The 24,293-nt window shown below is 43.6% G+C and overlaps 1 protein-coding gene across 1 annotated transcript; it reads left to right on the top strand.

Moving 5' to 3' along the window:
* Window positions 1–260: 260 nt before the first annotated feature.
* Window positions 261–16,988, top strand: REST (RE1 silencing transcription factor). The gene is made up of 4 exons (XM_053975983.1): window positions 261–307; window positions 1,351–2,261; window positions 8,419–8,502; window positions 11,520–16,988. Exons 2-4 carry the CDS (start codon window positions 1,361–1,363, stop codon window positions 13,217–13,219), a joined length of 2,685 nt encoding a protein of 894 aa, XP_053831958.1. The 5' UTR covers window positions 261–307; window positions 1,351–1,360; the 3' UTR covers window positions 13,220–16,988.
* The last annotated feature ends 7,305 nt before the right edge of the window (window positions 16,989–24,293 follow it).

Genomic DNA, 24,293 nt, shown 5'->3' with positions numbered 1-24,293 from the left:
CACGGCAGCGGGGCCGGGCACGGACAAACCCCGCGGCCGCCAGCTCTGCCCCTGGGCACGAAGCCTCTCTTCGGCCGGGTGCCCCTTCCCCCTCGCACGCCGCCCGCCCGGTGCCCCCGCCGCTGCCGGGTGACCCCGCTGGGCCCGGCCCCTCCTGCCGGGGGCGGGCGGGGCGGCGCCGCCGCTGCGCGCTGTGTGCTGGAATGCGGGGGCGCCTCCGCCCGCCGCCGCCGCCAGCAGCGCCTCCCGCCCGCCCCGCCCCGCCCCGCAGCAGCCGCGCGGCCGGGCGGCCCCGCGCCGCCGGTGGGTGAGTGAGTGCGGCGGGGCCCGGCGGGGCCGGGGAGGGGGGGGCCGGGAGCCGGGCGAGAGGCGCTGTCCAGGGCTGATCTGCGGCCGGCGGGCGGGCGGGGGCGGCCGGGCGGGCGGGCCGCGGGGCGATCAGCACCACGGCTAAGGAGCCGCGCCGGCCGCGGGGGCGCTCGCCGGGCCGCGCCGCCGCCGGAAGGCGAAGCCGTCGCCGGCCGGGCCGGGCCGGGCCGGGCGCAGCCGCAGGCCCGGGGCCCAGGAGCAGGCCCGGGGCGCCGCTCGCTCCCCCTCCCGCGGACGGGCATCGGGTGGGCGCGGCCGCTGTGACCTTGCCGGTACCGAGGCGCTTCCTCCGCCCCGCGCCCCCGCACCGGCGCCGCTGCCCTGCCCTGCCCGCCGCGGGGGGAGGAGGAAGCCGGGCGTCCCCACCGGCCGGCGGCAGCGGGCGGGTCGGGGGCGGCGCGGGGAGGGCGCTTTGTGTGGGCAGGCAGAAAATGGCCGCATGCCTGTCAGGCAGGGAGGGAGGGAAGGAGGGAGGGTGGCGGGGGCACGGCCCGGCCCGGCTCCCCCTGCGGATGTGCGCCGGGCCGCGGGGAGATCGCCGCAGGGCCGGGCCGTCCCCCTTTGTTGGCGGCCTTGGGCCCAGCGGGGCCCTTGGGTCGGGCGGCGGCCGGACAGGGCACTCGGCGGAGCCCGGCCGCAGCGCTCACCGGCTGGCCCTGCGCCACCGCCGGTGTCTGGCGTGGCGGGAGCCGCAGGGCCCGGCCCGGGATCACTCACCTGTCCTGAGCTCCGCCTGGGCCCTGGGACCCCGTTGTTAGCGCCTCCCACCCGTCCTCCACACGGTGGGATACTGCACCATACCTAGGGAAGAGCCCAACATGAGACCCCCCCCAGCTCCGGGTTCTGCTTCCCGCTGCCGCAGCAGTTCAGCCAAGTGCCTTAGTTTTTCGATGTTCCCTGGAGGGCTGCATCGACAGTACTCAGCAGAGGAGACTTTTCCACACTCAGGTGCTTACAGGTGTTCCTTTTCTCTTCCAACAGAATTACTGCCATGGCAACTCAAGTGCTGGGACAGTCTGGTGGGAACAGCCTCTTTCCTGGCAGTTCTAATATTGGCATGGCGTTGTCCAATGACATGTATGACTTACAGGACCTTTCTAAAGCTGAGCTGGCAGCTCCTCAGCTTATTATGTTGGCAAATGTGGCCTTGACAGGAGAAGTTAGTGGCAACTGCTGCGATTACCTGGTTGGAGAAGAGAGACAAATGGCAGAACTGACAACGGTGAGGGACAGCAACTTCTCAGATAGTGATGGAGAGGGTATGGAAGATACCCAGGCTGCAGAGAGTGACCGTGAGGCACCCGAAAATGTGGAATTAAGCTCCCTTGAGGTTCCTAGTGTGGAAACTCAAGGTCCAGCTGCTTGTTCCCCTCCTAAAGCTGCCAGTGTGGACAAAGATGTCTCATTGGAAGCACCAGGTACTCCAGAAAGCACAGAGGACAAGTGTAAGAACTTGAAGAGCAAACCATTTCGTTGTAAGCCTTGCCAGTATGAGGCAGAATCGGAAAAGGAGTTTGTGCATCATATCAGGGTTCACAGTGCTAAGAAATTCTTTGTGGAAGAAAATGCAGAAAAGCAAGCACAGGTGAAGGAGTCTGATTCCTGCACTGCAGAAGAGGTGGATTTCTCTAAGGGCCCAATCCGTTGTGATCGCTGTGGCTATAACACTAACAGATACGATCACTATTTGGCTCACTTGAAGCACCACAACAAAGCAGGGGAAAATGAGAGAGTCTACAAGTGTACCATATGCACATACACTACTGTCAGTGAATATCACTGGAAAAAACACCTAAGAAATCATTTTCCCAGGAAAGTGTATACCTGCTCAGAGTGCTCTTATTTTTCAGACAGGAAAAACAATTATATTCAACATATTCGAACTCACACAGGTAAGTTTTTCATCTTTTTTTGACTGAAGTGTAGTAAGACTACTGAGAATCTGTGATAAATGAAGCAAGCAGAGTTTTTTTGCAAAGTTTGTTCTATCTGATAAAGCTTTGTGCTCTCTTCTCTGGTGCTACCAGGTTATAGCCTAGTGGAATTTGCTTTGAGCTCCAGTCTATAGTCCTAGAGGACTGAGAAAATGTCAGGTGCCCAAGAGGAGATGAAGGGAATTCTGTTTAGTAATTTTAAGCCAATTTTTTGAAGAGGGCATGACAAAGTGTGATGATTGTCAGAGTCCACAGCACTGAAACCTGATGTAGTCTAAAACCAAAATAAACAGGTTGACAAAAGGTGCCTGAATCCCATAGGTAGTTTTGAAAATGGCACCTTTAGACTGAGCTGAAACTTGACTACAGTGTAATTACAGAGAAGAAAGAGCTGATATATACATGCAGAGGAGTCCTTCAGCATCCACAAAGTCAGAATAAGAGTTGAACAGTGAATTAATTCCTTTTAATGCTCAGAGGCTTCGTTTTTTCTAGGGCCTGCTCACTGCAGCAGCCAGAAGTAGACACATACTTCTGTTGCCCTATAGGAAGCCTTCCGGGGAGTCTGGCCTGATTTCCTGACTTTTCTAACCTTGGTTTGTAATTGGAAGAGACAGTGTGAGGCCCCTTTTTTCCCTGGTGTATAGCAAGTGGAATCAGAGGAATGCAGTGTTGCTGCCGTCCTGTGAGCTGGGACCACAGGTGACTTGCTTTTCATCAGAGAGTCTCACCACCCTCTCACATGGGGAGTTCTGATGAACCAGTACTCCTTTAGAGGAGGGGTTATCTAGCCATCTCACCCCTCTGGGCCATGAGGTACAGTTACTTGGCCTCCTGATCCCTTTTGTGGAAGTGAGAGGGCAGTTCAGAACTTCCTTGCTGCTTCTTAGAAGCTTTTATTTCCACTGTGTCAGGGCTTTTCTGTGGAGAGGGCTCACTTGCTAACCATCTTCTAGTGTGCTCACCTAACTTGGTTCCCCTTTATTGTAGACTGTGCTGGCTGAGCAAAACACTGGGAAATTTCTCCTTTAAAGTCATGTTTTGTCACAGCAGTGGCATAAATGGTTTGGAGGTTTCAGTTCAGTTGTCTGCAGCTGTCTGGTAGGGGTGGGCACTCCAGAGGCCTCGGGGCTGGGCTTGAGCTTAAGTGTGCAGGAGTTTGTGTTTGTCAGCTTGCTTTAGTGTCTGCTTTGTTGGGGCTGGTAGGGCCTGCTGGGAATTTTAGTACTTTATTTTCTAAGAATAGCTACGTGCTGTTCTTCAGTGGATACCATCAATTTCAAACTCAGTCCTGTCTAAATATTTTTTTTCTAAACAAGTAAACAAAGTTTATTGTGAGAGGTATTAGGAAAATGGTGTTGTTTATGGTCTGTTTATTTTCATTGTGTGTTTTGTAGGAGATAATAGGAAAGAGACCAGGTAAAAATGGGAAAATAGTAGGAGAAAACCTAAATTAATCTTGTGGGGAGCTCATGGCCACATGGTTTGGTTCTTGTCTACTTTACATTTGCCTCAACTTTAAATTAATCTCTGCTTGTGTTTGTAGGTGACATTAAGTCCCCCTTTCTGATTTCTGAAAGCAAAAGTTGAGTTTTACAGGAGCTACCATTAAAGCATGTTTGCTGAGGAAGTGCTCTGTTATCACTGCATTTGACCAATTTACCGATGAACTGTATTAAACTTTTAAAAAAATGAAGCGTATCCAGATCCCCTTTTTCTCCTTTGTTGTGCAGTTGTGCAGTCAGGGTTTCTGGTTCTTTTCGTTACTGTAATTAAGCCGGAATGAATGATTATGATTTCAGCATGTTTTAATCTACCCTTGTAGGTGTTTCTTTGCTACTTCATAACTACATAGTTAAGTTCTTTCAGGCAGTTCTTGCTTGATCAAAAGCTTCCAAATATGTTAGTAGAATGATTTAGGAGTATGCCTTGTTTCCAGTAACATTGGTTTTGTGGAGGAGAGTGTTAAAGCTAGAGTATTAGAAGAATGATTAAGCTCCTGGCAGGTATATTTTATACACCAGGCTAAAAGTCTCTGCCAATACTAATGTGTAATAAATTTCCTTAAAGAAGACAAACAAAACGAGAATGCACTAAAAGTCCCACCAAACAACCCTCACAAAAAACCCTGAAAATACACCCACAACTATTTTCTAGTCAAAAGTATTTTCAGATTGTTTACATAACAGTATTGAATTTAGTAAAACCTGCCTGAATGATATTAAAATAGCTTTGGATTGTAGTTTTAATTTAAAACTAAGAAAATATTTGTTGGGAAAAATAAATGGGATACATGCATAATTTTCTTCCTATTTTATGGGTTCAGAATATTAAAGAAGAGAGTTGGAATTCTTTGTTTCTTTAGTTTCCTGATTGCTAATAGGTTAAATAATTTTGGATAGATACTATTCTTTCTCTCCTGTTTTTTGTTATTCATCAGACTTTTTTTTTTTTTTTTGTGGGGGAAAAATGCCTCTTTGCAGTTAATTTGATTCTGTTGTGTTAGAGCCATACAATTTTCTGAAACACGGACTGTACAGAGTGCAGTTTCACAGGATAAATGTGCTGCTGCTGGAGAAAGGCAGTCTCAGTTTTCTACCTGTATCCTGGGACTAGTTGATTCAGCTCACTAAAATGGAGTAAAGGAGTAAAAATACTCCTTTCCTCTTCCCGAGGTTGGTTTTCTGCTGGTTAGTGAACTTAGTTGCCTTACTAATGACACATGCAAATATCAGAGCACATGGCCAGGAGCAGGGAAGGGGGCTGCATGCTAGTACTTTGCATGATTGGGAAAAATACCAATCCTTGGCATGTTTGAGGACCGCAAGAAGGCAGGCAGAGGTTATCTGCCTGCCTGTTGTTGCTTGCATTCATGTTGAAAAGCAGGTGTCCCAGAACCTGTCCTGTGCTGAGGATACCTTGCAGCTTGTGGCACTGCTTGTGGGACAGGCTGCTGACAAATCTTGGGGACCTTGGGCAGATGGGTGTTTCAAGGACCTTACAGATGGTCATAGGCTTGTCACCTGGGAAAGCTTCATCTGAGGGAGCATATCTGCTGCCCAGGAGTGGCTGGCTGGAGGTGTTCAGAACAATCTGTTCCTCTGCTGCTTGGGCAGAAAGGACTCTTTGTGTCAGGGACGGATCTACCTGGGCTCGTCTGTGCTCGTTAGACCTTTTAGACCAAGTTTTGACTTGATTTACCTGCTGATTCTGGAGCTGTACTATGTGCAAGACAGTGCAGCATTGTTCTCTTTCGTCTCTATTTTGCTTGTTAGAAGAAATTTCTAGAAAACTTCATTGAAAATAAGCTGAAGGGCTGTATAACTAACACATCTGCTTCAGTCAGTCACAATGTTCTGTGTCTAGTTTTGGACTGGTTTTGGTTTGGTTTGTGGTTGTTTGTCGTGGTTTTTTTTTTTTTGTTTTTTTTTTTTTTTTTTTTTTTTTTTGTTTTTTTTTTTTTTGTTTTTTTTTTTTTTTTTTGTTTTTTTTTGTTTTGTTTTGTTTTTAGATTTTGGTTGTGAGAGGGGAACTTTCTTGCTTGCCACTGTGTTTGGTGGAAGCAGATTTGTTTCAAGCAGATGGGACTTCTAATGGCATTATAAGAAAAGGCTTTATCAAGAGGTTGTTGAGGAATACCTTTGGTGCAGGTAGCTCAGTGTGCAAGCTACAGTTCGAGATCAGGTTTTGTTCAGGGTGAGGGCACAGAGAGGCCATGAATTGCCAACCCTGTACCGGTGGTGCCAGCCAGGTGGATGGACACTGAGAGACACAGCAGGAGCCATGAACTGCCAACCTTTTGGATAACAAAGCAGATCAAGACTGGGGAGGCCAGCAAGGTAGATGGACATGGAGAAGCTCAGCAACACAAACAGAAGACTGGGGAGGAAGAGTGAGACTGTGCAGGTAGATTGTGAGGGTATGAAAGTGCAAGGGTTCCACTCTTGGGTCCTTTTTGGAGGCAACAGTTCCAGGTGTTTCTGTGTTACTGTGCCATGAGTAAATGGCTTTATGGAACAAGACATCTGAGACTCTGCTGTGGGAAACCTGGGGTCAAGCCAGTGAGGAAACCTGGTCTGACTGTGTGTGAGTGAGGTGTGCAGGGAGTCACAGGGGGCACCTGTTGGGTCACTGGAGCCACCCACTGTGAAAGGGCTTCAGTCCCAGCAGTCTGGCCTTGGGAGTGTGACTCTTGAGAGTCTCCTAAATGATCAGACTGGGAACTTTCTTTAACAAGATGGTCTTAAACTTGTATGCCTGTTCATTTGCATAGAGTTAAGTGCCTGCTTGAGCTTTGGCTAAATTGGGGCTTATTATGTAAGTGTCTCCTGGAGAGGTTTTCTTGATGGCTTGTTTGCATATAATGAACCAGCTTGTGAAATTACAATACAAATTCTTTGGATAATAGTATTTTACAGAACAGCCTGTACAGTGCATGTAATTCTCAAGTGGCAATAACACATTTTAAATTAGCTGTGGTCATTATTCTTAAATCTAGTATATTTTGTGGCTGTGCCCTATGTAAAAAAGGCCATGAAAGAAAGCCTGTTTCACATTCCTAATGTTGTAGGTAACTTTACAGATATGAAATTTCAGGTAATGGGAAGAAGATATGACTGAATATTCCAGGACCTTTGGCCACATATTTTTTAATTGTAAGGAGTCATTTCAAACCAAAACCATTTCTTTGTATCAAAAGGACTACTCCTCCCTTGAACATGACTTAATCTCATTGTGTGTATTGCACCAATCTCCTACCTTGTTTTAATTGGAAAGGGAGGGGAGTTGTGGTTGTTAGGGTGAATTTACCTTTAAACTGCTGATCTAATCAAGAACGATAGTCTAAATGTTTGATGGAAGGAAGAAATGCGGAATTAATCTGCATTACAAAGGCTGCTTCTACTGCTGTTTTGGCACAGGCCAGCAGTGGAGCCTCACATCACACACTGGCAGATGCAGATCTTTGCTGCTGCAGATAGAGCTGTGCCTCTGAAAGTGAACACACACCCTGTGTGCAGGGCTTTTGTGGATGTCCGGGTCTATGTGATTTGGAGAGCACCTTGGTTGTATGCCTCATATGTAGCAAATTTGTCAAAATGCTGTAGTGAATTCTGGCTATGATTTTAATAAATACTAGGACTGAGTAACTTCTTTTACCCGTTTCAGCTTCATTTCTCTCTTCCCTTGTGGATGTCTACCCAAGACTAAAAAGTGTTTGTAGGGAAGACAGTGTGCTAGCAGTTTGGGGCAAACACCCCTGGTGCTTATCCAGACCTGCCTAACATGTTAATTATAAAACTGTCTGCCTTTGTTTGGAGCTTGTCTTTACTTGAAAAAGATTTTCAAGTATCATTGTACTGATACAATTTTTAGCTACAACTATAAGCTGACTGTCCTCAGTGGAGATATAATTTATGACAGGTTAATTTCTATTAGTTCTCCAGAACCAATAACTCATTCAGGCATGGGGTTTTGAGTCTTTGAAATAAATGTTTATGCTACACATAAACTTTTGCTAGCAGCATAATTTCACCAATCAGGGCATCATGCTTTTCCGTGCTGCAAGCTATTTTCACTCTGCCAGAAAAATTTTGGAAGCAAAGACCTGCTCTCTCTGCACTTGTGTTGTGGTAAATGGAAGTCCATGTGGAATGGATGGTCGTAGGTCGTATCCCATCTTAATCCAAATTAAATATGGAGGTTTCAGGTAAGGTGATAAGCAAAGCAAGAACATACCTCGTTTCTTACATGTGGATCAAAAGGATCTTTGGTTCATCATCTGAGTGTTGGGAGAAAATGCTGTAGGGAAGTCAGGTCTGGTGGCTTAAGGCTTCCTGAAGTTGTCTGTCGTCATAATCTTTTGGCTGAGGTTACAGCTGACCCCAGGTGGACATTAGGATGTGTCTCTGTCATATCCTGCCCTTTTACTACACTCATTCATAAGGCATGACATGTTTAGTGGTCTGGCTCAAGCATATGCACTGTCCCTTTCCTGAGAGATAACATGCCCTCAAATACAGTGTGAGGATCTGTGATAGCCTCCCCTGTGTGGCTTGGTAACCAAGCTTGGGAATCTGCTGTGTTTCAGTAACTACTTTGCTGTTTGTTTTTGCAGGGGAGCGACCCTATCAATGTGCGATGTGTCCTTATTCCAGCTCTCAGAAGACCCATTTAACCAGGCACATGCGCACCCACTCAGGTTGGTACGGAGTGGCAGCAGCGTGACTCAGGAGAAGGGGGTGGGTCACAGTATCACAGTGTGGCTGCAGTTGGAGGGGACCTCTGGAGATCATCTGAGCCAGACCCTGTCTCCAGAAGGGCCACCTAAAGCAGTCTGCCCAGTTCTGTGTGAGATGCCATCTTAGCCAGTAAGGTGTGAGCTTAGCTCCTTTTTTAATGGGGAAGGTTGTCTTGCTAAGGAATGCTAAGTGTCATGAATAAAACTGATAATGGGAATATATCTTCTTTTTTTTTTACTTTTCAAGATCTATTCTGATATTCATAGGGCTGCTCTAGTAGTCCTACTAATCTAGAAATAAATACAACATTGTGATGATATAGGAACAAATTCTTGTACACTCTCTGCTGTCATAGCTGAGTTCAAATCAGTGAAGCTGGGAACTTTTTCAGTAGCTGAGAATCTCCTCTGTGATGCCTGGGATTGCGTCTCATCCAAGGGTTCTGAGGGAGCCCTTAGCTTTTGTTTAGTATGGCACAGTGATGTAAATTCGTGTCTGCTTATGGCAAGGAGACACAGGAGAAAAAGCAAACTCAGAGGATGTTCAAAAGTGACTCAGTCTTGTGGCACTAAAAGCCAAATTAGCAATTTTCATTAGCCTTTATTTTCCATTACTGGTTGTGAGGTGTGGTGTTACAAACATTTGCTTTTGTGCTCTTGCAAATCTCTTTTTGAATGAATTAACAGCATTTTTGGGAGTTTTAACACCATAGATACAAGCATAGTTGTCCTTTATGACTCTCATAAGGGAGTTCAGATACACCTGAGCCTGTGCTTTTGATTTGTTTTTTGTAAAATCTGAATTGACCAGCCCTAGGTGAATTCCTAATGCTGACAAACAGGAGTTGATGTGTCCTGAACAGTAATTGTCTCAATTTCAATTGATGAGGCTTTTAATTGAAGCCAGGAGACAGGCAGTTTTAACTGTAGTGGTGGTGTCTTGAGCCCATTAAAAATAGCCAGCTTTAAAATGACATGTCAGTATTTTGGTGTGAGAATTTTGTGAATGGAGTATTCTGCTTTCAGAAACAAAAATAATACTTGGTTGAACCTCTGGTTTGCAAATGAACCACCAAATTTGCAAATGGTTTGGTCAATACTGAACCTGGAAACCATTTCATGAACATACTGCTCTGTCCTTGTTCTGTGCAAGGAAGTCTCAACTCCGAAGGAGGTAAGGAGTGGGATCTGCCTGTGGCCCCTGCCTCAAAGGTCTCTGAGGGAAGGCATGACTTTTGCTATCAGAGGTCTTGTATTAATAGCTCTCCTAAATTCTGTTGTATGTTTTGTTGCATTGTCCAGGCAGCTGCACCTTTTCTATGGCAATTTCTGGACTCCTGCAGTTGACAGGCTGGCTGTTTAAGGCCCACGGGTGCTGTAGCTTTCTTCCCATGTCAAACAGCAAATGGCAGTGGTTTAGAGCCTAATTCGCAGCTGTTTTTTAGCCATCTTGGTACATATCCTCTTCACTTGCACAATAAAACCCCAGGATTTAGTAGAGGCCATGGACACAAACTTCACATGCTGTCTTTGAATTACCAGGTTGCAGCTGCCTCTGAGCACTCTGTGCACTTAGAACAGCTAAGAGAGGCTGTTCTTGTCCTCCCACAGTGCAGCACAGAACTGTTCTTTGAAGTGTAGGTGATCAAGGCTCTATACTTGGAGGAAGGATGAGCAATAAACACATCCAGCTTAAACTTGTAGAAAATGTCACCAGGAATTGGGAGGAAAAAAGAAGGAAGTAAAATGGAGAGGGAGGGAATCAAAGTAGCTCTTCTTTAAATAATAAATATATACTGCAGACAGACATGAGATGATCTGGACTCTTAAACAATTGTCCCCCTGCTTCCTGCCAGGGAGGCAGCACAGCCTTTTCTACAATTTGTGAGGGTGTTGCAGATCTTGTAGTTAACACACAAACAGGCACCACATCTTCAGTGCAGGCTGGCTGGTCTCCTGAGTCATGCCACAGAGCATGCTTGAGTATGGGCAGTGGCTTGCAGAGGTGGGAGAAGCATTATTGTATCATGAGCAGAAGGGACTGGAGTGGATTTTCAAGATACTGAAGAAGTAGCATGCATTAGTTCTGCAGATCAGTTTTGAGATGCTGGTTGAGAGCTCAGGAGAATCTCAAATTCCTCAGCTAAATTGGCACATGCACAGATGCTCCCAAAGTATTTCCGGACTTGAGTTGTTGCACTAGAAGTGTTCTTCCTATTTGCTTTGATGTGTAAGGGGAAAGCTACTTCTGCTGCAGTGGCATGCACTAAGCAGAACATTTCAGGAACACTTCTACGGGAGTCACTACACTAATACAAATGCAGATTTTAATAGTAACATGATGGCTGTGGATTTTATTTGGTTGGCTTGCCAAGAGTAGCGTGCAGCCGGAGCACTGTGTTTGAGGCACCAAAACAGTGAGCATAACTTTTTCAGCGGTAAAGATCATCTGGGCATCCCTTTCATGTTCTTAGGTTTTTGCTAGCTTCTTTTTCCTCATTTCCCTTTCAATGCAAACATGAAGTATGCTAAATCTGTATAAAGTTGGACTTTTTTGAAACGTTTGTGTGAAACTGCTATTCATCAAATGTTACATTTCCATTTTTCTACAATGCATTCAATGGACCAGTTGGGTATGGATTCCATTTGCTAATATTACTGTAGAGAGATCTCTGCCGGTATGTATGCCTAGCCAGAACCTGTGACGTTGTTACTGCTTGTTTGGTTTTGGATCCCCTTCCTCCCAGCCCTCACTCCTTCTCTTTTTTTTTTTTTGTATTTTTTTCTTAGTGTCTTGTGAATGTGTTTGTGACTTGTGGATTTATGTTGACTTTGCTTAATTTTAAAGGCGCATGGATAATTTTTTTTTTATTCTTTTCAAGTTTCATATTTCTATATCTGTATTAGTGGGAAGTGACTGTCCTGCAACTACCATGCTTAATAATCACCATCATTCCCTTCCGTCCTTCCTTCCTTAGGTGAGAAGCCATTCAAATGTGACCAGTGCAGCTACGTGGCCTCAAACCAGCACGAAGTGACTCGTCACGCGAGGCAAGTGCACAACGGGCCGAAGCCTCTGATCTGCCCGCACTGTAACTACAAAACTGCTGACCGCAGCAACTTCAAAAAGCACGTTGAGCTCCACATCAACCCGCGCCAGTTTCTCTGCCCTGTTTGCGATTATGCAGCGTCTAAAAAATGTAACCTGCAGTATCACATCAAGTCCAGGCATCCCGATTGTTCTGACATCACCATGGATGTCTCGAAGGTGAAGCTACGGACTAAAAAGAGCGAAGCTGACTTTTCTGAGAGCGGTAATGACAAAGTGGAGAAGGAACCAACGAAAGGGGACTCAGCTGCAAAGAAAACAGAGAAAATTGTGAAGGTGGAGAAAAAAGATAATTCGGCAAAGGAAAAAAAGTCAGCAAGCAATGTTTCTGCAGGCCAGGTGACGACCAGAAGTCGGAAATCGGCTTCAGAAAACAAGGAGGTGGATATTAAAACTGAGAAAAGTACTGAGAAAACATGTAAAACAAAGAAGGTCAAAAGAAAAGCAGAGACTGAGGCAACTTCCTCAAAGCAAGAGCCTGCAAATGATACCTCAGTAGTAACAAAAAAGAAAAAGAAAGTGGAAGCTAAACCCAGAGACTGCCAGGAAGCTCAAAAAAGTGATGTTACACCAGAGGAAGAGCCTAAAAAGCAAAATTCTTGCCTCAAGAAAAACAGAAAAAAGAAAGCTCTGAAAATTAAACACAGTAAAAAAAGCAGTAAACTTGATCAGGAGAAGATTGAGGAAGAGGAGATGCCAGATGAGTATCCTATCACAGAAAAAGATGGAGGTGTGAAGCTGGACACTGAGGGCAGTGACCAGAAGGAGCAAGATCCCACTGACACAGTGGCATTAAACAACAATGGTGGTCATGCTCTCAGCAAGGAGAGCACTGATCCCAAAGGAAACTGCATCCAAGGTCCAGGGCAGCTTTGTCTGCCATCTCAGGATGCAAACACAGAAGGTGAGGTAGAGGACCAAGAAATGCCTGCGGCAGTAGGAGAGAGTGAAGACACTGGTGGTGCAAAAGAAGAGGAGAGACAGGTGGACAAAGGGGAAGACACTTGCTCTGAGGAATCTTCCCATACAGCGTCTTCTGGAAAAAGCTTGGATGTACTCATGGATGTGGTACCAGATCTGGCACCTGAGAAGGAGCCAGAAGAAGCTGTGGCAGAAAGTGAGACTAACTCAAGCCTGATGGACCTGACCAAGACGTGCCTGCCAGCAACAGAGTCAACAGGAGATGCTGTGCCAGCAGCACCTGTGCCCGCAGAAGGGTGTACACAAAGCCCTAAAGTGGCACTGTCCTTACCTCGGGATAACACAGCCGTGAATGAATCTCAGGAAATGGATGAGGATGAGGGCATCCACAGCCACGAAGGCAGTGACATCAGTGACAACATATCAGAAGGAAGTGACGATTCGGGGTTAAATGGTGCTCGCTCTGTACAAGAGGAAACAAATCCAAAGATGTCACAAGGAGCTCCGGACAGCACGGTGGCCAGGGAGAGCTATGTGTGCATTTTTTGTGACCGCTCATTTAAAAAGGAGGGTGAATACAGCAAGCACCTCAACAGGCACTTAGTTAATGTGTATTATCTTGAGAAGGCAGCAAAAGGGCAGGAGTAGAAATAGCTGTGGTTTGGGGAATCTTCTTTTGTAAGATCTTACACAGCTTATGTAAAAATACTGTAGATTTTTTTAAGCACGGTTTGCTTTAGTGTCTGCATTGGTTTCTTTTTTGGTTTAGTTTTTTTTTTTTTTAAGTTGAAAATATTTTTGACAACTTTATGTGTCATGGTGAACTTATTAATTATTGGATCTCTTAATTAGAGAAAGCAGGTAGGGTGTATGAGGTTGTGTCCTATAAAGTCACTGTAAGCTTCTAGTCTATTAGCTTATGCAGCTCTTTTATAAACTGAGTTTTAGGAACAAGACTGGAGCTAACAATATACAAGTTGGATGTTTATAGAGCCACTAGCATAAGTTGCTTTTTGTTCTAGCAGCCAACTCTCTTTCTCTCCCTTTTTCCCTTTCCCTTTTTTTATTTTAGTTCTTTTAAATGTATCTTGATGTTCAAAGTGTTAAACTACTTGATGGTTTTTCTACCAGGAAGATAGCTTCTATTACATAAAGAGCACTTTGTAAAAGAAATCAAAGTTGGCTAGTGATGAACGTAACTGTTTAAGCTAATTACAATTATGAACGTACATTTCAGATCCCCTAAGTGGAGTGATGAGCCAAAATTTGAGAGCAGTCCTTCCAACTTTTGATTGGAGAACCTCTGTCTTGATTAATATCTTAATCACTGATCTGTAATTGGCTTTGTTGTGGGGGAGCAAGTTTGTTATTTTTTATTTCTGCTTTTTGTTTTTTGATTGTGCTTTAAGGGCTTAAAATGTTGCACTTGGTTTTGATTTTTACCTATGCAGTTTAATCTTTTAGGAATAGTGCTTGTGCAGTATATATATATATATGCATGTTTGGTTTTGTATGTGTAAGTTTTTTTTATTTGGAAACTTGTTGCTTACCATGGGACAGTTTTCTGTGGCAGTTTTCTGTGATGCTCCTTACTGCAGTTTTTTCTTGTTTTCCTGGGGTGTGATTAACTGTGCATGAAGTTGCTGAAATTATGAACTGCTTGGCTGTGTATTTTTTGACTGTGTTTAGAATTGTAGAGTCCTTGAGCAAAACGATACCAATGCAGTTCCAAAACACTTTTACAGGATTTATTCTGTCACGGAAATGCCACTTCTGATACTTTGAATACACATGCAGAGTAATAAATTCTGATGTATAATTTGGGATCACCAGACAGGAAAATAATCACTCTCAGTGGAAACAGTCTACAGACTCTGTAAGTCTGGAATTTTTTTTCCCTTCCGTTTTCATTTTTGTGGTGGACAGCAGTCAAATTTCATGAGCTTTAAAAAAATAAAATAGTAGCAGTGATATAATCTTAACATCTCATACACAAAAAACCCCAACAAACAAATAAAGATGAATCAACTGGTAAGCAATAAACCTGGCATTAAAAATCTGTAGAAATTTCTGCTCCATATTAATTCAAGTTGCATTTAATAAAACCATCCTGCTTCCATGCAGAGAGAAACATGCAAGTTATCAGATTGTCATCTCAGGTCTACATGTCATACCAGGAGTTTTTAATTCCAAACAGATTTCATTTCTAGCACACACAAATGCAAGAGAGATTGCATACTTAGGTATGTTAGCTGCTTGTAGCCAACCAGTGGCAAAATGTAAATAAAATCCAAACCAACAGGGAAGAAGCAAAACCCTCCAGGTCCCATCTGTGCACTCTTCTGACTGTCATTAGCTGCCTTTCCAGTGGGAGCAGTTGGGGACAGCTCTAAAGAAGCAAATTTGGAGGCAGGTGTTACTTGGGGAGTGGAGTTGAAGAGCTCAGACAGCATTTGTCAGAGCACTTTATTGCAAGTAACACTCTCTCTGTAAGCTCTGGAATAAACCCCATTCTTCACTGTGTTGTCCCCACAGCATCTTCCCCTCCAAACAAACCCACTGCCGTGAATGAATTGAGAGCAACAATGCTACATTGCTTCTGCTTTTGGGAGAGATTGGTAATAGGAGGCCAAAGATTAGAGAGGGAAGGCATCCCTCATGGCAGAAATAAGTTGTATAATGTATAGTGAGATTTTGTTTGCATAGATAGTGTTCAATCCTTACCTTGGCTGCGACAATCATTGTCAACTCAAGATCAAGTTGCAACTATATTTATGTTAAACATTAAGAGAACAAACCTAGTTGAATTGTTTTCCTAAACTACCAGTTGTAATAGTTTTAGATGTATTGTTTTTTCTTCATAATAGTGTTTCTTTATATATAAATGTTGCCACCATTTGTGAGTGATGTGAGCAGATGCTGGGAATTCCAGTACTGTGTAGAGGTTTAAAGTTCCCTTCCTATCATTGCGAAGAGCCTTTGCCATTTTGTGAGGGACTTCAAGGACTTCAGCTATGTTCAAGTAAACTCATGGACTGGCCTGATAATTTTTTCCTGTTATTTTTTTAATGAAAACGATGCTGTTAAATGACTTCAATGTTCTCTCTGTGAGACAAAAGCAAAGATGGTTCTCTGAAATACTGCACATTTGTGCTGCACATTTCTGTGAAGTGGTCAAGGTTTCAATGCTTGATCTGACAAGAGCTCTTCAAAGACAACAGTTGGCTCTTCTTTGGCAGAGTTTCCTATCACAAGACGAGAAACAGAAAATAAATTATTAACATTAAGAAGAAGAAAGGTTGATTTTTTTCTATCTGAGACCCATCAACAACATCCTGAACTAGCTGATCTTGGTGCAGAACTGTGTTGGAATTCTCTGCAAGGTTTGGGATTATGTTACAGTAAAAAAGCAAGGATATAATGCATTATGTTTATCTCAAATGTTAGGCACTGCTAATATGAGTATTTGAGGGGGAGTGTGGGTCACGTAGCCCACCATATATGGTGGTCTTACATTGCTGTGTCTCCCTACAAAAAATGCCTCTTTTTTTGTTTTTTTTGGTATTTTTCAATATTGTTAAATTATTTTGTGTTGGTTTTGCCAATGCTAGCATGTTTGTGTTTTTTGGCAATAATATCTGTATTTGTGTTCAACCTCCAATACGTGGTTGGAAGGATTAACATGCTGATATACCCCTACACTGCCAGCCCTTGGTTGAGTCATGTGCTTTGGGCTTTTTCTGTATGAATTTACACAGTCAAACTAACTGCCCTGAAAATGGTCAAGAACTGGCTAGCTAGGCACCTAAAATCCATGGTTTGCAATTGTTGTTTCTGGATTTTGATGATCTAGGCTGGAACTTTAGTAATTTAAAGAAGAATGTTTTAACAGCTGACAGGCCAGTTAAGATACAGTAATGTCATTGATTTCAACTGATTTAATGTAGCTGAAAGATATTAAATTCAAGAGTTTTCTTGAATGTCAGTTGTGTAGATATGTGGCGTGCATATGATATTAACAGAATCCAAATAGCTAAAGAAATTGTTTTATGTGTACATATATTTTTCCCCCCTCTAAAATTACACTAGCTAACAAACTTTTGTAAGCTGGCATGGAAACATGTTTATGATGTTTAGTTGCACCATGTTTGATGCTTTTACAGTGCAATACTTGTATTCTCTGAATTAAACCAAAGGTAATTTTTTTCATGCTCTGTACTGTAGTGCATGACAGTCTTTTCTGCGTTTGTAATAGATGTAAAACGAGCCAGATCATACTTCCTGTTTTTACCTAAATCATGTATAAGAAGTCTTTTGTTCAAAATGTAGTATAAAGTTAAACTAAATTGCATTATATTAACCTTTACAAGTGTATTTTCCTAAGCATAGTTATGATTAAATAAACTTTATTAAGGAACCTTCAGCTTCTATCTTCCACTTATTAATGGCTGTGGAAGCCATTTATAATTAGAGGCAGGAGCAGTGCCAGTGTCATCGACAGAGCTCCTGAAGACCTCAAGGCAGGCAGGTGGGCTTGGGGGAGTCAGTAGAGAGATGCCAGACTTGACTGCAGACAGGGACAGTGGCTCCAGAAATATGTTCTTTTTCCTTTTCAATGTATTGGTTCCATTTCCCTGCCCACTTTAGTAAGGACAGGGCACAAGGTGGGGGCTGCATGCACATGGACAAGGTTCAAATGCAATGCTGAACCTGTCTGTGATTTGGAAAGATGGGCCCAATGGGCATGAAGGGCAATATTCTCTGCCACCAGAAAAGAAGTGCAGCTTGATGGAAGCTGTGAAATTTAAATTTGAGTTTCAGAGGTAATGCAGGTAACAGTGGAAATGTGGGTTTGTGAGCTGTGCAGTTGTTACTCAAGCAGCAAAGAGCAGGGTGCAGTGCTGCCACAGGACGTAGCCTTGGGGACTGCAGTGTGGCAGGGACTGGCAGTGCCCAGACAAGGGGCAGGCTTGGCTTGCTCTTCCTGTAGGCTGCATGTAGCACTTTATGGCACAGACAGGGAACAGGGAACAGGAGTGGTGCCTGAGCCTGCCCACAGACTGCAAGGGAGATGTAAGAGTGTGGCACAGAGATGGCAGAGGCTGGGTACTTGAGTGCCTCTTTGCATGTGCTGAGTTAATGATTTCAAACTGGATCAATAGAGGAGGCCCTGCCCTTTGTACCACCAGCTAGTGCTGCCCCCCACCCTCAGGAAGGTCTTCCTGGTACAGACTGGCTTATCTAGTGAACCTGAGAAATCATTTTCCCTTAAACCTGCAGTCATGTCATCCTTATCTTTGACTAGTTCCTTGCACCCTGGCAGAAAACCTGCTATTTTTTCTCCCAGGAGAAAACGAGGATAAAATCCACTAGGCTGAAAACATGCTAAGATCCTGCTTTGTGCTAAGTGTTTTAACAGAACCAGGTAGCCAAGCACAAGTGCATGGCTCTGTAGTACCATGCAGGCCAGAGGGAGATCCTGCCCACACAGTGAGCGGCCCAAAAGGTGAGTTGGCTTGCATGAGGGATGGCTTAGCTTCCTGATGGCCTGTATGGGGAGAGAGCAAGCTCTTGTCTTAATTCAGCTGCCTTATTCAGGCTTTGCTAATGCTCTGAAAGAGCCGAAATGCTAGGTTCCTCATTTTGGTTTGGTGGTTATCTTTTGTTTGTTTTTAAAGCTTAGCCATGCTGACATAAATTGCTTTAATACAGTTCTTGTATGTAAGTGTATGTATGTATAATATAAGCTATATTTAGGAAAAGGTAGATCTAAAATGGTAGAGCCTTCCCTTGCCCAGGTTGTATTTTTAACCTTAGGAAACCGAGCTCTCTGCATGTCCCCCTTGGCTGGGAGCACCAGACCTGCAGCAATGCACCCTAGCTCAAGCCAGGCAACTGAACCTGTCCCTGGCCCCCACACTGGTCAAAGGAGTCTTCTTGGTCTCCTTTAGCCCTGTACAGGTCAGAGTGCTCAAGCTGCTGTCATCTGCTGCAGAGGCTGTGCTGCAGCTGAGGGACAGATGAGGTTTATTGCTGGGTTTGTTTCCATCAAAAACAGCCAAAGGAGAGTTATGGCAAAACGTTGAGTGGAAGGGTAGTGATGGTTCCTTGGTGGGGATGCCAGGGACAGGGATGGTGACAGTACCCTGAGTCATTGCAGAGTGCAGCTATCAGCTCATCTATAGATGTCACTCAGCAAGTTAACTCTTCAAGTGAGACCTCTTCGGATAATTTTAATAAAACATTGGACTGTGCAGGTGCTTAATGTCTGGCAACACAGTGTTAACCTCAGTTTTTGCACAGTAGCACAAGAAATGGAGAGCATCTCACTTCTGCTCTCATCCCTTCCATTTTCTCTGCCCTCAAATTCAAAAGAAAAAATTAAAATCCCCATGAAGGTGCCAATAGCCTTTAAGTTCGTTTTTAGGTGAATAGCTTCTCTGCTCCCCATGGCAGAGCTAGAGACATGTTTGTGGTGGTTTTTTTTACACAAATCTGCTCTTTCTCTTGCTCTGTTTTAATTCTAGTCTTCTGAATTCTTTGTCACAGAATTTTCATTCAAAGGTTTCTATGCCTTTTTTCAAGCATTAGCCAGCAAACCCTGGAAATGCTCTGACAATTCAGGCAAGACTTGCACCTGTTTTACGCAACAGTCTATGGAGACAGGCAATGTAATTGAAGTTAAACTAAGACCTTAGTAACTTACAAGACAGATCATGAGACTCCTATTTACCACTTCTGATTAAAAAACCAACCACCAAACCCTATATTTTCTTAGCAGTGCTGGTCCCTACAAAGTGTATGCATTCCTGGGCTGCTCCTCCAAGCACCACTCCAGGGGCTGGGGGTCTCCTGTTGGTTCCCTGACATAACCTTTAGCCCCAGGCAAGGCTTCTTGCCTCAGCATGAACTTGTAGGGTATGTTTCCTTCCCTGGCAAGGGCTGAACTCCAGTGAAATGCCCCTGGGCTGGCTGGAGCTAAGCAAACCTCTTTCTAGGGCTTGCACCTTGCTCTGCACTCCATGGGTGTGATTCAACTCCTGCCTGGGAGCTGAGGGCATGAGCTGACCTCATTTGGAAATGGACTCCTTTCTCCAGCTAGCTCTCTTCAGGCAAAGTCCCCTGCTTTGTCCTTGGGTCTCTCCAACCTGATGATCTTCTCTGTCATCTTCTGCCTTTTCTGTGCTCTTTAGTGTGTCTCTCATGGCTATTATTACAGTGATGTGGCACTAAAGAGATCACCAAAACTTAGATCACTGCTTAAGAAGAAGGAGCACAGAAGAAAGGAAATGTTTTCTTTTTGAAGTAATCTGGTTTTGACTGCCTATATCTGCCAGTGGATGAAAACAACGGGGAAAAAATTTCTGGTCAGCCTCAACACTTGGTTTCAACTCTGAGTGGTTGACCCTTCCCATTGCATCTTGCTTTCTCCAGTAAGTACCACTCTGTTGTGCCTTGTAAACCCTCTGTGGTTCATTAGAGACCCATACAAATGTGATGCAGATGTACTTAACTCAGCGTTACATGGTGTGCCAGGGGGAAAGCCACTTAAAAATGGTGATGCCAAAGATAGGACTCTAGTCCTTGTAACAGTATTTGTAGTTGAGGTGTTGTTTTTCCCTCCTTTTCCTTCCAGAGGTCTCTGGCATCCTGAGCCAGGATTCCCTTGTGCTTGAGGCAGGAGGGAGCTGTGCAAGCCCACAGGCATCACTAGATGGTGCCGTAGTCCGCCAGCTCCAGCGCTGCTCTTGCAGCATAAAGGAACACCAGCTTCGAGCTCTGGCTGTGCACTGGACACCTTGGCTGAGCACGAGAACCTCAGTTTATTTTTCCGGAGATGAGAACAAGAATCAACTGCATTTTTCACAATGTTCCTAGTTAGTGAATCGCTTCTAGGCAAGAATAGTGCCAGAAATATGATCATGTTTTCAAGCAGCTGTAAAATTTTACACATGGAGAAAAGGAGCAGCTCTTAGGAAAGGAATAACAGCTGCAGCAGAACAGGTATATGACATGTTTATGTCATACTGAAGCCATACTAATCCACTCTGTTACCCCACTGTGAAAAGTCAGAACATGGTGCAGAACACTGATGGTGTTGGTTTCTGTGTGTCCCCAGATACTCTGAAAAGGAAATGCATCTGGAACCAGAAAAAAACACTTTCACTGAACAGCATTCTTCCAAGAACATCCAGGAAAACAGAGGCTGTCAAAGCTGTGAGCCAAATGATAAGTCTGGGCTACTTTTTTCTTTCTTTCTTTTTTTTTTTTTTTTTTTCCCTCCTTCTAAGGGATATGTCAAACTTTGAGCATTTGTCTATGACCTGAAGTAGGATTTGAAAATGTTGAAAACTGTTGAAATAACGTAACTTCATTGCACTTTCTCCCACTGTGGACTTGAAATAATTACTGTAAAAAATACAATTTGTATTTTTGTTGAAGTTGTTTTCCATTAGGGAATGTTCTGATTAATAATTTCCAGCTGGCTCTTGAGGTTAGATTTGTATGCCCTGCTTTCCTTCATCTTTTCCCTTCTGGCATTTGCTCTCTTCCTTGTGCCTAGTCATTAATGGGTTGTTATGCTGCAGATCATGAGCTTGCATTTGCATTGTAGTTTTTATAGCCTTCAAAACCACAATGTGTATTTATTTCAGAAAGTGAACAGATAAAAGCCTTAGTCAGTAAGTAATTTCTTTACTCCATTATGTACTTACCCCCACATTTGTAACAGTAAGACAAAAGAAGACATTTTCTAGGAACCTGTTGGGGCTGGCCAAATGTTTTCACTGGAACACTTTCACACACACCATGTTCTTCAGTCATTCTAAACCCCCACAAATTCAGCACAAACAGAATTTGGACTTCTAGTGAAAATCCAGCAATAATTTCTCATATTTTAAATGATCTTTTGGTTGAGCATTTTTAGAAAAAAAAAACAGTCTTAACAATTATTTTACAGATTAGTTGACTTCATCTTCTATTGCTTACCAGCTGTCATCAGAACTGATAGGCTTAGAAATCTCTTGACTAAGTTTTTAACTAAGTACAGTTCAAAGTGAGAGAGAGGCCAACAGTGACTATGTTGAGGATTCTGGGGTAGCTCACTGAGCCAACCAGTCCCCAAAATTTGAAGGTCATCAAGTACCTGTATTACATGAACCTTTAGCCATCTGAACTATGTGGCTTGATATGTCATATAAATTAAACTCCAAGAGATTTTCCCCTCAGTAGAGGATCCACCAATAGCAACAATTCCAATTGGAATTTCAACTGTATTTGTCCTACTTAGTCATAGTGGAAATGAGTGAGTGGAGAAAACCAAGGAAAAAGGCAGAAGAAGCTCTAGAAATGCTGCACACATTCCAGACTTTCTCCGTGTGTGTTAATTTCCCAGACTTTGGAATGGGATGACACTACTTTGCTCAGCTTAGGTTAGGTATCTTACGTCAGAGATCTGTTCCCAGAAGGTAGGGCCAAAGGTCACTGAAAAGCAATTTCTGAACAGCTGCTGGATGAAAAAAAAAGGAAAACAGGTCTTCCATGAACAGGATGCCCCTGTCACCCTCTGCCCTGGATAAAATTTTATTTACATACGTATGTGCCAGCCGTGGCAACATCAGTGCCTTGACAAGTATGAAGTGTGTTTGATTCACAAGAACTTTCTCAGGGCACAGTGCAAAATACCCCACCTCAAAGGTAAAGCTGGAAAGGGGCTGGATGTTCCAAGTAGCAGCTGTACAAGAGAAACAAAGCATTTTGGATTCCCATGCCCATACTCTCCTCCTCCTAAGATATGAAAGTACTCTTCAGAGAGTAAAAAAGGAGGTGAAATACCTGAGAAATCATTTCTGGGTCAGAAAGAGGATATGGTGCTGACACTCATTTTACCCTAAGGAACAAAACAAAGAGTGGCAATTTATTTCAGATCTCAGCCCTTTAGAATGCAGACAGAAACTGCTCACATATAAAAACCTGCTCCTTGATTGAGATGTTTCATTAACTGTATGAAATGGGACAAGGAAGAAACACTTGGGAAACCAGTGAATTCAAAGAGATTATTTGAAGGTTATGTGGTAAAACGCTTAGTTTCTTGAACTAATTAGGGCTGCTGGGGAATGTGCAGTTTCTAGGTCATATTAAGTGTAAGAAGCTTTCTTCTTTAGCCAATTGAAAAATACAGCTTGGCTGAACTGTGTTTGCAATGTAGTTTTTTCCCCCTTGGTTATCTCTCTTCATTTATTCATGCCATATACTCAGCAACCAAATAAAGTGGAGGGGGCAATCAAAACCACACCAGTTTATTAAAATCTACAGTTCAAATTTGTGTCCCACCTGGAAGATCCCCCGAGTAATTTTGAGCTGTAAAACTTCATATATGGAGCTTAAAATATTCTTCTTCAGCTGCATCTGATGATGGTGGTGGTTGTTGCTGTATTTCCCATGCTCTGAAAATATGGACATAAAGTGCAGATGGCCTCATCCTGGGCTCTGTTTGTCTTGATAAGCTGATTGTCTTGGTAGAGGATGTTACTCAATATTTCCAAATGGGAAGGTTTTGTTTATGTTTCTTTTCTCCTGCTGCAGTGATACAGTTGATTGTTCCAGTCTTGGGACAGACTGTAATCACAGCTGATCTTGCCATCCTCATCTTACACAACCATATAGTGCCCCTCTGAGCAACAAATAATCTTCTGAGCTGCTGTCAAGGCTGGCTCAACCATTCACACCTCTCTGCTCCAGTGAGTTCCTCTTTACTTATGTATCTGCATCATTTTTGGGTTTTTGTAGGCATGGGAAATAGCCTGCAGAAAGAGAAAAATCTGAGATGAAAACAGTGAGAAAATCCATTCCATCGCATAAAATGAGGAAACAGTATTTCTGTTGCTTTAGGTTTTTTTTAAGTCTATGAAAAATATGACTGTTCTTACTTTTGTTCCTTAATCAGGAAATGAGCAGGGTTTATTTTTTTTCTTGACAGTGGAGTCTTTATCATCAACTGCTTCTGCAGTTTGGCTATTAATTTATTTTTCTTGAAGAAATTCAAAGTAAAACTGGCATTTTCACTTTCTGTTTGTGTTTCATGCTGGATTTTAATAAGTAAATGAAAAGAAATTGCTATTTCACAATGAAATGGAAATGTAAATTCAGCTTGTAAGGAGGCTTTTTTGCATTACCTAAAAACTTTACCAAAGATTGTAAAAAATGTAATGTCATATTATGTAAAACAAAAGTCTTTGGGCTTTCAACCATGTTGAAGACTACTTAAGTGGAATCATAACTCTCTGAGCCACTGATTTCAGTCTCATCCATTAAATTATTGACACAATTTTAAATTACAAGCCTTTTATTTAAAATTGAGGCTTTCTACATCCTCGGAAGTACACAATGCTCATTTTTCCCAACATCTAATTTTGCAGGAGCAGTACCCCTACCTCAAATACGTCAGCAATGAAGGATCTATTTACTGTCTATTTCTATAGTTTCTGCAGTGCTGGCTCCTGTGGCCTGGTGGCAGGAGGGAAAGTCTCCTTAGGTACAGCCTGGAATATGATACAGGTTTCCACACTGTCTTCACGCACTCTTCCGAAAGCCAAACCCTCTTCTTGTCTGTGCTGTGTCTTAGTCATCAGTGCAAGACAAGGCCTGTACTTACAAGGGCTGTCCATATTCAGGACCCCTGAGAGCCAACTAACTGGTCAGTGCCACGGAGATCTGGCTAAGA

This window comes from Vidua macroura, chromosome 4 (assembly GCF_024509145.1).
Source record: "Vidua macroura isolate BioBank_ID:100142 chromosome 4, ASM2450914v1, whole genome shotgun sequence".
In the NCBI taxonomy this organism is placed as follows: Eukaryota; Metazoa; Chordata; class Aves; order Passeriformes; family Viduidae; genus Vidua; species Vidua macroura.
The sequence above is the reverse complement of the archived record's forward strand: the minus strand, read 5'-3'. Positions and strand labels throughout refer to the sequence as shown.